Source organism: Bos javanicus, chromosome X (assembly GCF_032452875.1).
Source record: "Bos javanicus breed banteng chromosome X, ARS-OSU_banteng_1.0, whole genome shotgun sequence".
Classification (NCBI taxonomy): Eukaryota; Metazoa; Chordata; class Mammalia; order Artiodactyla; family Bovidae; genus Bos; species Bos javanicus.
This window is the reverse complement of record NC_083897.1, coordinates 87,730,180-87,746,284: the sequence shown is the minus strand read 5'-3', so window position 1 is coordinate 87,746,284 and position 16,105 is coordinate 87,730,180. Positions and strand designations below refer to the sequence as shown.

Sequence of the window (16,105 nt, the reverse complement as noted above, 5' to 3'; positions counted from 1 at the left end):
CTACTGCTGGCCTGTGAGGTGGTCTGGTTAGTATCTTTATATCCAGAACCCAGCCATTTGCCCCCACACATGCCTGTCTGTTCCAGACACACCTTTCCCACAGAAGCTGAGCACAAGTCATGTCCACTACCACTTCCATCCTGGGTCCACAGAGGTCAAATGTCCCCTTTGGGGACTACTACCTCCAGTGTAAGTGATGAGGTGCCTAGACCTCTGGACATAACTAGAGCAATTACTTGACCTCTGCATCTGTTTGCCCACCTGAAATTGGCAATGACAACTCCCGCGTGAGACTCTTGTGAGGATTATGAGTCAATATTTGCAAAATGTTTTAGAAAACACTGGGCATGCAGTTGGTGCTGAGAGTTGTGTCTGGCGCACAGATGGTGCTTCACAAGCACTTAGAATAGGACCTGGCACACAGATGGTGCTCAATGAGCACTCAAGAGCAGCAGCCATCACACACCTGGCATTCACTACGCACACAGGCACAATACTGGTGCTTGGTTAAGGATGTGGAAAAAAAAAAACCCACAATGTCAAGGAACACACTGGCACTTTTATATATACACAGCGCAAGGTACAGGGTCTCAATAAGAAAATACACTCTGTTCAGGTGCACCCCACCCCCACCCCCTGAGAACACCCCAGATTGAGAACAAGAAGGAAGGGGAGAATCATAAATAGAGAATAGAAGGAAGGTTAATGCTCTAAAGGGCAAACACGGGCAGGGAACACACTGCTGGAAGGAGACACGACCTCTTCTTCCCTGGGAGAGCGCAACATAGCAGCAAGGAGAACAGTAGCCACAACTAAGCCTGTGACGCCTGGCGTGGGGCACCTATAACTCGGGTTAAGAGAATGGGGGTGGCTTCAGGAAGGAAGAGAGCCGGGACAGCTTCCTTCCTGGTGGCAGGGCCAGGGCCCCTCAGTTTACATCCACGAACTCTGATTTGGGTGGGGCACCACAGGCAGACGATGCGGGGGGCTTTGACGAGCTGGCCTGGGTTTGCAGACGGCGTGCCACGTCCTGGCGTTGGTAGAAGAGGACATAGGCTGCCTTGGACTGTGAGGAGAAGACAGGAGTCAGCGTGGGTTGGGGAAGAAGGTATCGGGAGAAGGGGAGGAAGGAAGATAGGAATCACCTCAATCTGATTCTCTGTCACAGGTGAGACGCTGCTGTCATCGAAGTAGTGCCACTGACCACTGTCCTTGTTGCAGGCAAATGTCGTGTCTGTAAGAGAGGGCAGGCAGTCCTCACCTACCTTCCTGCCCCTAAGAAGGGTCCACGTTCGCTCTCTCACTCCTCTGACACCAATGACCTTGCCACTGGTTCACACATCTACTTACCCACTGGGACATCCCAACCCCATTGCCCCCACTCTGAGCATGCCCCTGGGTACATACAGTGTCCATCCCGCAGGCCCCCATAATGGTTGGAAACTGCGATCAGATCGTATTTGTACAGCTCCCGGGCTGAGTCGTTCTGTGGCTTGATGACAAACTCAGAGAAGTCCAGGTCCCTGTGGGTGTGGCAAGGGTTAATATCAGTGGCGCCCCCTTCCCCCAGTCCCTGCCTTCCTCCCCACCCCACTCCTGCCCCCAGCCAGCCTCCCCAGGCCCCAGACCGGATAGGAAACTCCACAAGGGTGTCCAGCTTTTCTCTGGAGAACTTGGTGTAGGAAAAGCGCTTCAGGTGGATGATGAGTGTCTCTGGTAGCATCCACAGGTCCAGCTTCTTGGTGGCCAGCTGGTGCTGCTTGCAAGTGGGGCAGTACCTAGAGATGGAGCCCAGGTCAGGAGACAGACACTTTCTGAGCTCTTGTTGCCATGTAGCTTTGATGGGCCTACTCCTATGTTACTTCAGCATGCTTGTTAAAACCTTGCCACGTACTTATCAATTGCCCAACATAGGCACTTTTGTACTGGCATGTGTTTTTGTTTGGATTCTGGTCTGGCAGACCCTAGTCATCTTTTTGAGCCTGCCTCTGTCCCTCTGGTTTTCTCTCTTCTGTTTTACTCACTCGCCAGGTATTTGCTGACGGCCTACTGTTGATATGAAGTAGACGGCACTACTTCACATTTGTTCCCTTTCTGCTTCGTGGAGATGCTCCTCTTATTTTTGAGATTGGCTTTATCTTTTCAGTTCTTTCTGTTTCACTTATTCTCCAACATCTTAATGAGCATCTACTGCACAGCCCACACCATTATAACCAATGAGAAGAGACACACAGTGAACTTAAAATGTTTTCACTCTCAAGGGGCTCACTCTAACAGGAAAGACAAAAAACGACGTAAGAGAAGAACCTAAGATGTGACATCAAGGGGTGTTAATGGAGCAAAAAAGAAATGCTAGGCTCAGACAAAAACAGCACATGAAAGGAATGGAGGGAGCTGATGGCTGGGGGAGAAGCAGTTTTTAACACAAGAATAAGAGAAGGCCTCTCTGATAAGGTGATATTTGAAGAGAGACTTGAGCAAAATGAAGGAGGTCAAGTCCTGTAGATAATTGGAGGAAGGATGATTTTGGGAGAAGGAACAGCTCGGGCAAAGGCTCTGAGGTGGAAATAGGCTTGGGCTGTTGGTGGCCAGAGTGGCAGGAGGCGATCGAATGAGCAGGTGGGGGAAGGTGTATTTAGTGGTAACAGGGGCTGGGCGGAGGTGGTCCTACCTAATAGCACCCCCAGAGGCCCTGTTCTGGTCCCTTACCAGGGGTTTTCCTTCTCTAGGGTCTCAACGGTGGTGAAGAGCTCAATGCATTCCTGCAGCTGCACTGGTGCCTTCTTCAGCACGTACCCAACGCAGTCATGCTTCACGTAGCCCTAGGTTTGGGGAGTGGATGGCAGGTATGAGGATGAAAAGTGAAAGTCACTCAGCTGTGTTGGACTCTTTGTGACCCTGTGGACTGTAGCCTGCCAGGCTCCTCTGTCCATGGAATTCTCCAGGCAAGAATACTGGAGTGAGTAGCCATTCCCTTGGGGGATAAAAAGGAGTAGGGGTGGAAGATGCACGCTAAGTGGTTAAGGGCATGGACTTTGAAGTTAAGAATCTGAGGCCCCGGGAGCTCTGTGATCACGGCTCAGCTGAGGTAGGAGAGGGTGTGTGTGGTGCCAACTGAAAGTGCATCCCCCTCCCTGCCATCCCCGAGATCTCCTTTACCTCAGCCTCCACCTCGTCATAGTAACGCTTCTTCATCTCTGGTTCCCAGTCGATGGCAATGTACGGCTGGGCTAGGGGCGAGGGGAGGTGGTCATGGGCCCTGCTGCCAAGGAATACCCCCTCCCGCCTCCCAATCCTGGCTCACAGCTGAAGGAGACACCATGGGTATCCTCGTTGAAGGTCGAGCGGTCACTGGTCCCATTGGAATTCACTGTGTGCAGGGTGAAGAGGTGCTTGCGCCGTGCCCTCTGGGGCCAGTGAGATGGCCCAGGAGAGTTGTCCACAGGGGCCCGACTTCTGCTCACGACTCTGGAGCTAGGTCCAGCCTGCTCCAGCCCAGGGTCTTGGGAGCTGCCCTCAGTCACACGTCCAGGCTTAGGGAGCCTATCCTTATCCTCCAGGTCTGCTAGGATTGGGGGAGGATGTCAGAGGTGGGAATGTGTGAACCCCAGAGGGCTGAGCAGCAATGCACATCCAGGTGGACCCTGTGTGTGTGTCAGACCCACCCCAGACCCACCACTGACCCACTGACCCTCCCTCAGGCCATGGGAGACCCTCATCCTTGTGGATCCATGTACAGACACTCATCCTTGCGGATTTGCTCTCCTTCCTCTTCCTCACCTTTCTCATCCCCGTCATCCTCATCATCCGAGCTGGGTCTGGTCACGTAGCGTCTGCCAACAGAACAGAGGAGACTCTCAAGGAGGGCGCCAGAGGGCAGGGAGGACAGAGCCCAGAAGTCTACTTTGCTTATGATGGGAAGCCATGGGTCAACCCCCACACACACAGTTGTGGAGGAGGAGCCAGAAGGTCTCAAGAGATGCTACAGGAACGTGGGAAGAGATGGCCTGACAATGGAGGATCTTGTGGGCCACAGTTAAGGAGTGTGGATCTTAAGTATGATAAGCCACTGTTATACAGATACATGATCAGCTGCACATTTCCATCAGGGAAGGCCTCCGAGGAGCATGCATAAGTGCCACGTGAGGGAGAGGTGAAGCCAGATAGTGCACTGCTGTTTGCCTGGTGGGGACTCTGGGTTTTAAGCACAATAAAAATCGATCGAAACACAAATAACCAAGACTCTCCTAGGAAGACAATTAAGTACAAGATGACGTTGTCTGCCATGTTCACTCCTATATCCCTGGCACCTAGGTGAGGTGGTGGCGAAGTCAGAAATTTAGAGGAAGAAAAAAGCCTACAAGTTACTCTCTGGCCATGTTAAGTTTGAACTGTCTTCAGGAGCTGGACGGAAGGTGGCAACCAAGTGGTTGGACACTCGGCTCTGAGTTCTGACCCCACCTCCCCACCTGACCTGGAAGCGCAGACTCACGAGAGGCGGTACAGCAGGATGTGATACAGGGCGTCCCACGAGAGCCGGTCCCGGGGCACTGACACCAGGAGCGGGTGCCCAAAGAGCATCAAGCCATAATAGGAACTGTTATAGTCCCGGGCTGGGGTGCGCTCCCGCAGGTAGATAGGAAGCACAACATCCTCTCTGGAGTTCTCACCAATAGCAGCCCTGCCCGACACCTCATATCTGTGGGAGATGAACATCAGGTCCCGTCTGATAAATATACCCAAGAGGGATTCAAGGACTCTGCCCCAGTTGCTCCAGCCACTCACTACTCACAGCCTGAAAGTATTCTTAAAAGGGTCCAAAGAGTCACCCAGGGTTTTGGATCATTTACACAGCACCTTGTTTATGTGATATTAGATAAAGTCTTTTGGTGTTATTAGAGCACTGAGGGAGCTGACAAAAATTTTTCGTGACACAAGGATCTAAAACAATTTTTTTTTTTTTTGGAAAACTGCTTGGTTACAAATAACTTTTCTACTCATAAAGCACCTTCTATTTCAGTTACCCAAACATTTCAAACATGTTTTTCTTTTTGGCCACACCACATGGCATGTGGGACCTTAGTTCCCAATCAGGGATAGAACCCATGCTCCCTGAAGTGGAAGCACAAAGTCCTAACTGCCAGGGAAGTCCCAAACTTGTTCTGAATGCTTTTATGTTCAGAAAGCAGCTTAACATTCCCTATCTTAAAAATCATTTGGGTTTTGTGGCCTGCAAAGTGAGTAAGGAGTGCAGATCAGCATCTGGCACATATGAGGTACTAGTTAAGTGCTGAATAAAATAAACAGGAGCCTCCCTCACATAATAAGGAAGAAAACACCCAAGGACACCCTGCATAAGGATTTCACCCCACTCACTGACAGCCCCTAGCAGCCTGCCTTGCTAAGGTACATGGCTGAAGCCCTGAGCAGGCTGAGGAAGGGAGAGGGAAGGTGGTTAACAAAGGAGGTTCCTAAGAAACCCTCATCTCCCCTGGTCTTCTTACTCACATGAAGATATCATCTCGGTCCAAGATGCTGCTCAGGGACTCCTCCAGCTGGTAGATCTTGTAGAAGCGGTGACTGAAGACATCAGCCACCATCATCTGGGAATGGGTTACAGAGAGGGGACCGATCAGTCTGCAAGATCTCCCACAGGCCTTTCTGCCTCCCTTGGTTTCCTTGCCCCTGTATCCCACCTTCCTTCCATCTGCAGAGCCTCACCCTTTCTGGCGAGATGCCAGTGTGTTTGGCCAGAGCCACACACAGATCCGAGATCTTGCCTTTCTTGGGGACCACGAGCCGGTGCTGAGGGAGAAATGGTAACCACAGAAGAGCAGAAGGATGTGTGGTGAGTTAGTGCAGGAAACCCTGAGGTATGGCTGAGTAATCAAACCAACTCTATGAGTGCAGGTCCCTCATTACACCCCCGTCCTCGTTCCCCTCATACCTGCTCCGGCTTGCGGCGGGGGTCCATGGAGACAAAGAAGACCTCCATGACCCTCTTATGGCTCACAGGCAGTGGGACACTGAGGTAGCAGAAGGGGTCGAAGGTCACAGACACATTGCCACAATCAGGGCACACCAGTGTGGATTTGAAGAGGCCATGGAAAGTGTCCACGATCACAGAATCATTCCGCCGTTTGTGGTTTTGCCAAGCTTCCTGAGCAACCTCCTGTTGACAGTGTAGTGCTGAGTGGTGAGGGATGCCAGGGGCTGGGGAAAACCATGGTTTGCAGGCAGGGTGCGCATGGGAGTAAAGGTTAAGGCCACTGGTAAAGTCCAGAGACAGAATTATAGTGAGGGCCACCTGGAGACTGTGTTGTTCACTGTCAGGGCTAGCGGTTACTTGGGGAAGGAGACTGGGTGGGAGTTAACTCTCACTGGGTGTAGGAGCAGATGTGGAGATATGGTGAAGATGAGGATGGGACTGAGGTCAGGGAAGATGAGCTTAACCAAAAATGGGGAGTGGTGAGGGCACCCCAGGGGGGCCAGAAAATCCCTGTGGCAGAGGTCCTAGTGGCTTTAACAAGGCTCTCATGATGGGGGTCTTCTGGAAGCACCCACCTGATCTGGCCTCCCAGCAGCATCACATAGCTCCACATATTCCTTCTTCTTGATGCGATTGAGGTCCTCGTGTAGCCCATCCAGGAGGAACGACAGCAGCTCCTGTGAGTCATGCTGCTGGTAGCCCAGAAACTGGGACGCAAAGTGGCCGACCTTGGTCTGAGGAGATGGGCGGGGCGTCAAGGCATGAGGGAGGAGATGAGTGGGGGGTGGGGGGTGGGGGTTGGGGGGCAGATAGGGGCTAGCCAGGGCTGAGCCACACCTTGAACACCTGGGGCACAATGGAGCGGTGGTGGCCAGACCATGCCTGTTTCACCAGGTCCGCATAGGCCTGTGCAATCTCCCCCTTCATGCCCAGTGGGTTGCAGAAGTTGAGCTCCTCCAGGTATCGGTTTTTAAGGAAGTACTCTGTGAGCTGCGGCACGTTACTGAGGCACTGTAGGAGGCAGGAGCCAGGTGAGTGAAGGGGAGAAAAAGGTAACCAAGGTGGGGATGGATGAAAGGAAGGGGGAGGAGGATGAAGGGGAAAGAAAGGAATGGGCAGAGGAGTAGGGGAGAGGAGAGAACAGCACTTCAGGAGAAAGAAGAATGTGGTGATGAAGGAGAGGAGACTAGGGAGAGCAGGGAGCAAGTGGAGAGGAAAGGCACAGGTATTTCAGAAAGAAACATGGGCACATCAAGCCAGACTGTGGGGACCTAGCTTCCAACCTGACACCTTGCCCTGCAGTGCCCCCAACTCTGTCCTCCATTTCCAATTCGTGAATCCACCCCCATGCTGCACCAGACCTAGACCTCATGGTCCAACCTGCAGGGCCGAGTTCATGAAGCATGTGTTGCCCAGATTGGTAAGACCACAGATGCCTGGCTGGCCCTGGAAGTCCTCTTCCTCCTCCAATGTGCTGCGCCTGAAACGGATGAGTTTTTATCAGCTGAAGAACTACCATGCACAGAGAAAATGTGCTCATGGGCTCAGTGTGCCGACTGTGGGACCCCACTCTGGACCAGAAACCCCGAAGGCTCACGTGTCATGTGGCTGGGCACTGGGCCAAGTGCCATCCTTGTTTCGGGTCTCCATGACAACCACCTGGGTTGGAGGAAGAGGAGTAAAAAACAGGGAAGGCATTCATGGAGGGCCCATGGGTACCGAGCTCTCACTTCTCTGAATCTGAGCATGGCCTGTGGGCAAACAAGTCCTCCCCACCCTCACCTGCCCAGTCTTGAGAGCGGCGTCAAGCACTGTGACGCGGGTGTTGCACAACCTCTCAAAAGAGCCCTCCGCGTTCTTGATCCACAGCCGAGTCTCTTCCTGGGGGCTCACCAGAAACTGCTCTCGAGCGGTGTGCAAAACTAGGTCTGTGGAGGGGGATGGTGCACGTTGTTCAAGGTCGTCCTGGTACCCTGAAGGATCCCCTCCTTCTTGACCTCAGACTCCTTAGATCACTGAACCATGACTGTTGCCGGGAATGCCAATCCATTCCATGACCCATGGGCTCACCAACAGAATCTGTCTGGCTGAATTGAGCCGTGTGAGGTGTGTCCATATCACTGTGCCGGACAAGCAACAGTTCTACTGAGTACACTTCAACCTTGTGGGTGCTGGGCAGTTCCACAACCTGCAAGGAGGGAAGGGTACACACACTGGCGTACCCACCGTGTGCACACACCAACACAGGGTGACCACCTCTGCAATCAGAGGAGCATCCACAGAGACGAACACACATGGCACAGACACACGTACGAGGCTGTGTGAAGTGAGCACACACAGGCAAGCAAACACAGGGGATGCAGCAAGATATCGTCTAATGACCTAAGAAGGGCAGAGCCAGGTGTATGGATACAGCGGACATGAACACACAGGTCTGGACCCGTCCTGGACCTTTAAGGCCTTCTTCCTACGCTTCCCCCCACCAGAAGTCAACCCCCACCCTGCAGCACCCGCACCACCCACTATACCTTGCGTTCAATGGGAGGCTGGCCATGCTCTAGACCATACCAGTTGACCAGGTAATGCCAAGCAGCCGCTGGGAGCAGCACATAGTCCTCACCTTCCACCAATCCCTTCTTGAGGCGCCAGTTTACCTGGTCTGCAGGAGGGCAGGGGGAGGTGGCAGAGGAACAATCAGGGAAGGAAAGTGATGAGTCAGTCTGGCCATCTCACCAATGACCTAGCACAGAGAAGGGGCTCATGATCGTTTGTTGGGACAGAGATGACAAGAAGTCCAGGGCTCAGCTGACATGGGGAGGCAGAAGCCTGGTACCTTCAAAGAGTTCAGCATTGTTGATGCAGCCAGGGAAGGTGCTGGAGTCCTGATTTCCTCCCTGCACGTACACCTCCCACTGCTTGTACCAGTGATGCCCCACGAGGAACCTGGACCAGACAGGTGACAAGGGTGTCGCACAGTTATCTGGTGGTGTGTGGTACCACGTCCCATGGTTATTGGACTAAACGTATCCACACGTTACCAAGAAGATAAGTTTCATGAACATCTGAAACTAATACAGAGCTAAAAAATAAAACAACAACCAAAACCAAACTCATACCATGATGCCAGAAAACATGAGATTTTATTATAGAATAAATGATAATTTACTTGTATTAGTCTGTGGGGTAACACAATCAAATTAGATTCAAAATAATTGTTATTTGCAGCTAATGTTATAAGACTTCAGCCATTTTTTGAATGTGCAATGTTTGTACAGGATACAAAACTCTTCAGCTGAGAAATGGATTGTTAAATATGGAAAATCCACTCAGAAATTTAAAAAAATTTCAACTGCTAAAAGAATCACAAAGTCCTCCTTCAAAAACTGCACACTGTGACCTTTAAAATAATTTTTTTGTCTTTAGGATTTATTTTGATGTTATAATAAATTTCTAATCGTATGGTGACTAGCTCACTCTGTGTAAAACTGTGAAAAACATGTAACATAAAATTTACCATCTGAACCATCTTTAAGTACAGTTTGACCTGCTCTCTTTTAAAGGAGACACTTTTATAGGCACTACTAGGATAAACATTTAGGACTGCTGAAATGTGCCTGTGTAGAATGCCATGAGAAATTCTCAAGTCTGCAGAATATCTGATATATAGAAAGTGCTAAATAAACATTAGCTGTTATCATTCCAATCCTAGGGCTCAGACAACAAAGTTCACGTACACATAATCCTCATGCCGGCACCCCTCGACCCCCACCTCATCGCTCTGCAACAGAAACCTGCTCTGAAACGGACTTTTTTTTTGAGGAGCGGCATGCCCCACAGCATGATCTTAGTTCCCCATCCAGGGATCAAATCATGACCCCCTGCAGTGGAAGCTGACGGTCTTAACCATCAGATTGCCAGGGAAGTTCCTGCTATGCAATTTTTGATACATAGAAGGCTATCCAAAGTATTTAACAGCCTCAAATAAAAACTTTTCAAAAAGCTACAAAATGGATGAAAAATATGTAACCGTTTTCTAGCTATTTAACTGTATACATTAGATTCTTTAAAATGGCACTTTTCTTTGTTAACCTGGAATGTCGCCCAAAATAGGCAAACTTTTCTGCGGGCTGTTTTATTTATTTGGAGGGGGGCGGTTTGCAGTGACCCCCCCCAGATCCCACACTTCACTCAGGCTGGGGACACACACACACACCCTCCCCACCCTGGTCGTTCATGCCACAGACACCCATCTAGAAGATTCTATCACGGACTTTACCCTCTACCACTTGTACCTTCAAGGTTTTAACTGCTTCTGTGGATGGTCTATGAGGTGAATTTACTCAGTAAAGCTAGTTTCTTGTTAATGGGAACTTTGACACAAAAGGAGGCACAGCTTAACAGGTTTTTTTAAAGCAGATTTTAAAGGAAAATTAACATTAAAATAACTTTTTATTTACAGTGGTAAACAAAACCTCCACACCTGGCTACAACATGAATTTCTGAAGCCTTCATAGAAGACTGAAGCTTTACATAAATTTTCACAAAATATTACTACAATGTTTTTTTCAATTCAAAGACACTTTGAATTTTTTTTAACATTTCTGAATTGGGATGGCTCATAATTTGTCAGCTCAGGTGACAGGACATATAGAGTTGTCAGTGTCTAATGGAAAAGCACGCACATGATTACATTTACTCCTACATGCTCATGTTTTTTTTTTTTTTTGGTTGCTAATGTAAATGTATCTCTAAAATTCTAACTTTCTGATTTCTTATTGCTAATATACAGAAATAAGATGGATCTTGTTAAAGTCACTTATGTTTCTGTTTCCTCCAATTTGTTCAAGTGATATGAAACTTGTACTTATGGAAAGAAATTACTAAACAAGATTGTCTGTCCTCTAGATTTCTCGTGTCTGGAGAAAATATCGGTTATTTTGGTTAATCATGACATTGCTAGGTATAATAATTATGGAGAAACAGAAATATGGATATAAACTAAGATATGATTTCCTACTCATTTTATTAAAAGGTTGTTAGCTTATTCAGATATAAATTACACTGTTCTAAATTACTTATATATCTATATAAGCCTAAATACATAAATAAAAATGGATATAAATAAGTCCTTTCTGTAAATTGTTACATGAATAATGCACCAAAGGAGGAAAATTAGAATTGGGTTTTTTTTTTTCCCCCCTAGAAAATGACTACGTTAACTTATGCCCAGACTGGAAGCTCCTTTTTTGTCACCAAATTACTGTCAACTCTTGGTGCCTTTTGACCTCTCTTAACTCACTTTTTAAAAAGAATTCTTGCTTTTAAGAAAAGTTAAGCTCCCAATAATCGTTGCTATTTATCACTGTATGTTTTACAAGGTTGACTATAAATATTTCTTGTCTTCACTTCGATTTATATTTTGTTTTTAAAAAAGCAACAACAACTATTCTTGGGATTCCCTTGCTGGTCGGTGGTTGAGACCTGCCTTACCATGCAGGGGATGGGGGTTCGATCCCTGTAAGATCTCACATGCTGCAGGGCTACTGAGTACACACGCTGCAACTAAGACCTGACGCAGCCAAAAATACAGAAATAAATATAAAACAACGAACTATTCTTGCTTTGTCTTTCCAAAATGCAGGCCAAAGTAAGAACAGTAACATTGTTCAAATGTTCTTTTCTGCCTAAACTATCTCTGGGAGATATCACAAAGATCTACTCCCTACAAAAGGAATGCATTAGGTTTACCTAAAATTTTTCATTTTTCAAACTTTTTAAAATTTTTAAAAATGACAAACCAAAAAGAAAGTTTATCTTCCTAGGTTAGTTATGGTTAATTATATATAATTAGATATACTAATATAAAAACCTTTCAATAACTGCATACTTTTGAAGCTAAAGAGCATACTCTTTTTCAAGCAACAAAGACTAGTACAGTAACTTTCTACCAAAAGATCCCCCCCTCTAGAACTTTAGACTCACAACCCCCTTTCCCTTTTTGGTTCATAAAAAATCTGAGCAGATACTAGGGGTGCTGACTCAATTACAGGGGAATTGTTGGAGGCCTATTATTTATTTCACTCTTTCATTAGATCCAGTGGCCAAGGCATAATTATCCTGTGTAACAGCTTTAGGAGAAGTCTGCACAGCACTAACCTTTAATGAAGACCCTAGAACTAAACCGACTGAAATTTTCACATGTTTGGTTGACAATTGCTGCTACAGCTGTTACACAGGATAAATACGCCTTGGCCACTGGCTAGTCTCTTAAGTTCCGGAGAGAAATTGTTTTCCCTTCACACATCACAATCGATTCTGCAACACTGCACCCAGGCAGCCACCTTCTTTGATCTGAACAAAGACAGGCTCATGCTTATCTACCTCTTGTTAGGAAACTATCTACACCCTGCAAACAACCAGAGGCTCCTTCACTACCCCAGATTTAACTTCAGATGGTTCACTTTCGAAAATTTGCCAAGGAGGCTATACTATCATTGATTTGAATTTTCTCTTAAAATTTAAGCTTATCCCAGAAATTAATCAGTTTAGATAGCCAAATAAATTAAATGCCCTCACCCAGATCTGCCAGTTGACAAAAGCTAGAAAGTGCAAATATTAACATGTATATTTAGGTATATGATTTGCGATAGGTCCAAGACTTTGAAATGCTTTATGAACACAAAATTCCTGATCACTCCAGTGACCCCTTATAAAAAAGACAGCAAATTAAACTGGCTTCAATGCTTAACCAACATTGATGGGATAATTCTTTTTATTGACACATCGTAATTTTATTATTCAAATAACATAAAATTAACCATTTAAAAGTGAACAATTTAATGGCATTTAGTACATTCAGTGTTGTGCAACCACAAACTCTATCTACTTCCAAAACACTTTCAACACACCAAAAGGAAACCTGGTATGGGTGGGATACTTTTAAAGGCTATTGTCACAAGACTGTAAAAGTAAGAAAGATGGGGCAGGAACTAAAGCCTGCAAGCCCTTCTGAACACCTCCAAATGGACTATAGCAATATTTCTGTTATTGTCGTTTACTCTCAAGATGGACTGAGGCTGTACCTTGCTGGAGAGCTATAGTGTAATAGTAAAACTGCTTGGTTTCATATTTCCGATTTGGGGAATCTTAACTTGTTTCTCCAGTAACAGGAATATGTATTTCGCTAGTACTGTGATTAAAGAACTCTAAAAGGAGCAAACCTCACTTCTATCCTAAAGGCTTTAAGGTGAGAGCTTGCTTGCGGCAATGCAGGAATGCCAAGAGTCCAATACAGCCAATACAGCCAATACAGCCGGATGGAGAAAATAAGGGGGGAGGGTAATCTGAAGAGAAATGGGAGAAACGATCACAGCCAGATACCAGCCTGGAAACTGTAAAGCCCTGCAAGTCACTGTAAGAATTTCAGCATTTACACTGCATGAAACAGTAAGACTCTTGAAACGTTCTGAGGTAAGGATGGACATAAAGACTCACTCCGTATAGAAACAAGAAAATAATACTAGTACAGTGGAGAAACCCAGCAAATACCTTCACCAAGTGATCAAGGCTACCGTCACCAATGACATCATGTAGATACTGAGTACCCACCTGATACGATGCAAAGGGTACTTGATACGCAGCCAGTCTGATTTCACACATATCCTCCCATAAAATGAAAGCTTAGACCACAAATACTATTCAGGGACGCATACAATGGTAGGAAACTGATAACTAAATCAAAAATTCAGGCAGGGAGGGGAATTTTCATCCCAGAGCAGCACAGAATTTCTTAAGGTAACGGTTTGAATCTTAACCTAGGTGGTTAATTCACAAATTTTGTATTATTCTTTAAATTTTTAACTTAGAAATAGACTCAGAAAAGTCGTAAAAATAATACAAAGAATTTCTCCGTGCCCTTCATTCAAGATTATCCAAATTTAAATTTTTACTCACTCGGTCATTATTTCTTTAAACACGTCTTTATATATTCTATTCTTTCAACCATTTCACAGTAAGCTTGCTTACACAATGGTTCTTTAACCTTAAATATTTCGGTTCTTTAACCCTAAATGAATTTCCTAAAAACAAAGATATTATCTTTCACAATCACAATACAATGATCAAAACCAAGAAATTAGCAGTACTATCATCTAGTCTACAGACTTTGGTAAACATTTTATCAATTTCCTCATTCATATCTTTTACAGTAAAAGAGAGAAAGTTCACTTTATGAGGTGAAAAAAAGATTTTTAAATAATTTATTTTTTCTGCTCCGGGATCCAATCTAGGATAACACATTGCATTTAGTTATGCATTCGTTAAATCCCGTTAATTTCTTCAACTTGGAACAGTTCTTTCCGACCTTGAAATTTTTGAAAAGTACAGATCGTTTATTTTTATAAAATGTCCATCAACCTGGCCTACGTAAACGTTTCATATAATCTTTGCAGGTCTTACGTATTTCACAACTTAAAAAACGAGATGCAACTCGGCGAGAAATAAAATGAACCCAGGAACAGTACATTTCGAGCAGAGGTTAGCAAAGAAATCAATTAAACAAGTCAATTTATCAAGATACGCATTGATATTTTAAAAATAGCTGTTTTTTCTTGATTACAAAACAAAGCACTACTAAAACAGAAAACAAACGTAACATCGAAGGCCCCTCCCGTGCCAATCACCTGCACTTTCTCCCGTCCTGGGACGAAGAGCTTGGCCAGAGGCAAAAACCTCGCCGCTTCACAAGCTTTGCTCATTCGCAGGCGCCATTTTCTGCTTCACGGGCACCACCTCCCCTCTGCAGTCTCTTCACGGCCTCAGGACACGCCCCTCGGCCTAGTCACGAGCCTCGTTCCCAGGCTCCAGCTCTCTCCACCACTCAGGGTCCGACTCCCTCCCTCTTCCCCGACCCGCTCCGCCTCCCTATCCGCTCCTCAGCCAGACGTCACCGGCCTTGAATTCGTTCTCAGGCGCCGCGCAGTAGTCACGGCCCGCCCCCAGATGCTTCGTAACGCCCCGCAGACTACGCTCCCCAGCTCTGTTGTTGAGATCCCCTCCTTCCCAAGTTACAAGGTCCACCTCGCTGGCCTCGCCCCGCCGCCGCGGCCGTGCCTTCTCATGACCCGCCCCCTGCCTCTGCGCGCCAAATCGCGCCGCGCTGTCAGGCTGCATCGCACAGGCCCCACCTCTTTCTCAGACTAGGCACTTCCCCGCCCCTCTCGTTCCCAGTCCCATAGGCCATTCCTCCTCCCCAGGGCGGCTCTCACGTGGACCTCCGCCGCCACGTTCCCCACAGTCCCCTCAAGCCGAGGCTCCGCTTTCAGCTCTGCCTTACCAGCTTTCGCCGACCCGCAGCGGACGCCGTCGCCCATTCTCGATCTGGCGCCGTTGGCTCTCCAGGCCCGGCACCTTTTCCCGCCGTGGCTTTCGGTGGTCGACCGCAGTCGCAGCCGTATCCGCGGGATTCGCTGCGACCGCCGCCATAGCCATTTGCCCTCCTCTAACGGCCACCGCAGCTGGGAGTAGGAAGGGCCCCTCAACGGCCACTTCCGGATTTTGGTCCCGGAAACGGAAGCAGAGCCCCCCATACAGCCAGGGGGCTACTGCCATCTTGAAAAGGGACCCCCGCGCTCGAACTCGTCGAGGGGCTGGGCAGGCATAGGCCCGTGGGCGGTGATTTCCGCCACCAATAGGCGGGGTAAATCCTCCAGGTGGGAACTGAGGACCAAGGTGTCTTGTGGGATTCTAACGCCATGTTGAGTCAGGACAAACGATTGTGTGGAAAGTAGAGGTAGTGGTCCCCGAGGTGGACATATTGGGACGTGCTCAGGGGAAGCTTCCAGGACCTTTCTATCCCATGCTCTGCTGAGGACCGCGCGCCTGTATCCTGGGAGCGGCCTTTTTGCAGGCCTGACCAGGATGCCCTTCCTTCATTGCACTACCCTTCTCCATCAGAAACTAATGCAAAAGAGGGCATGACTTCCAGGGCGCTACCCAGGCCTGTGGGCCTCTTCCTTGTGTGAACTAGATTTATCCTCTTGACAAAAGTGTTGAAGGCAAGTCAGCCCCAGGCCAGGTATATTTTTATTGGAGTTACAGCACTGATAATAATAGTTG

General features: G+C 47.6%; 1 protein-coding gene across 6 annotated transcripts; it reads right to left on the bottom strand.

Annotated features, from left to right (window-relative positions):
* Positions 1-537: 537 nt before the first annotated feature.
* USP11 (ubiquitin specific peptidase 11) lies at positions 538-15,613 on the bottom strand. 6 transcript variants are annotated; one of them, XM_061409901.1, is made up of 21 exons: positions 15,324-15,613; positions 8,823-8,932; positions 8,518-8,648; positions 8,060-8,177; positions 7,772-7,917; positions 7,587-7,648; positions 7,370-7,469; positions 6,827-7,000; positions 6,565-6,723; positions 5,948-6,172; positions 5,722-5,805; positions 5,509-5,603; positions 4,493-4,699; positions 3,781-3,833; positions 3,305-3,565; positions 3,160-3,230; positions 2,710-2,822; positions 1,629-1,778; positions 1,408-1,523; positions 1,146-1,234; positions 538-1,066 (listed from the first exon to the last, which is right to left on the bottom strand). In XM_061409901.1, exons 1-21 carry the CDS (start codon positions 15,596-15,598, stop codon positions 929-931), a joined length of 2,877 nt encoding a protein of 958 aa, XP_061265885.1. In that variant the 5' UTR covers positions 15,599-15,613; the 3' UTR covers positions 538-928. The 6 variants fall into 6 exon arrangements, with proteins under 6 accessions (XP_061265885.1, XP_061265887.1, XP_061265886.1 ...); XM_061409903.1 differs by having other exon boundaries at positions 3,320-3,565; XM_061409902.1 differs by having other exon boundaries at positions 3,305-3,562.
* Positions 15,614-16,105: the final 492 nt, after the last annotated feature.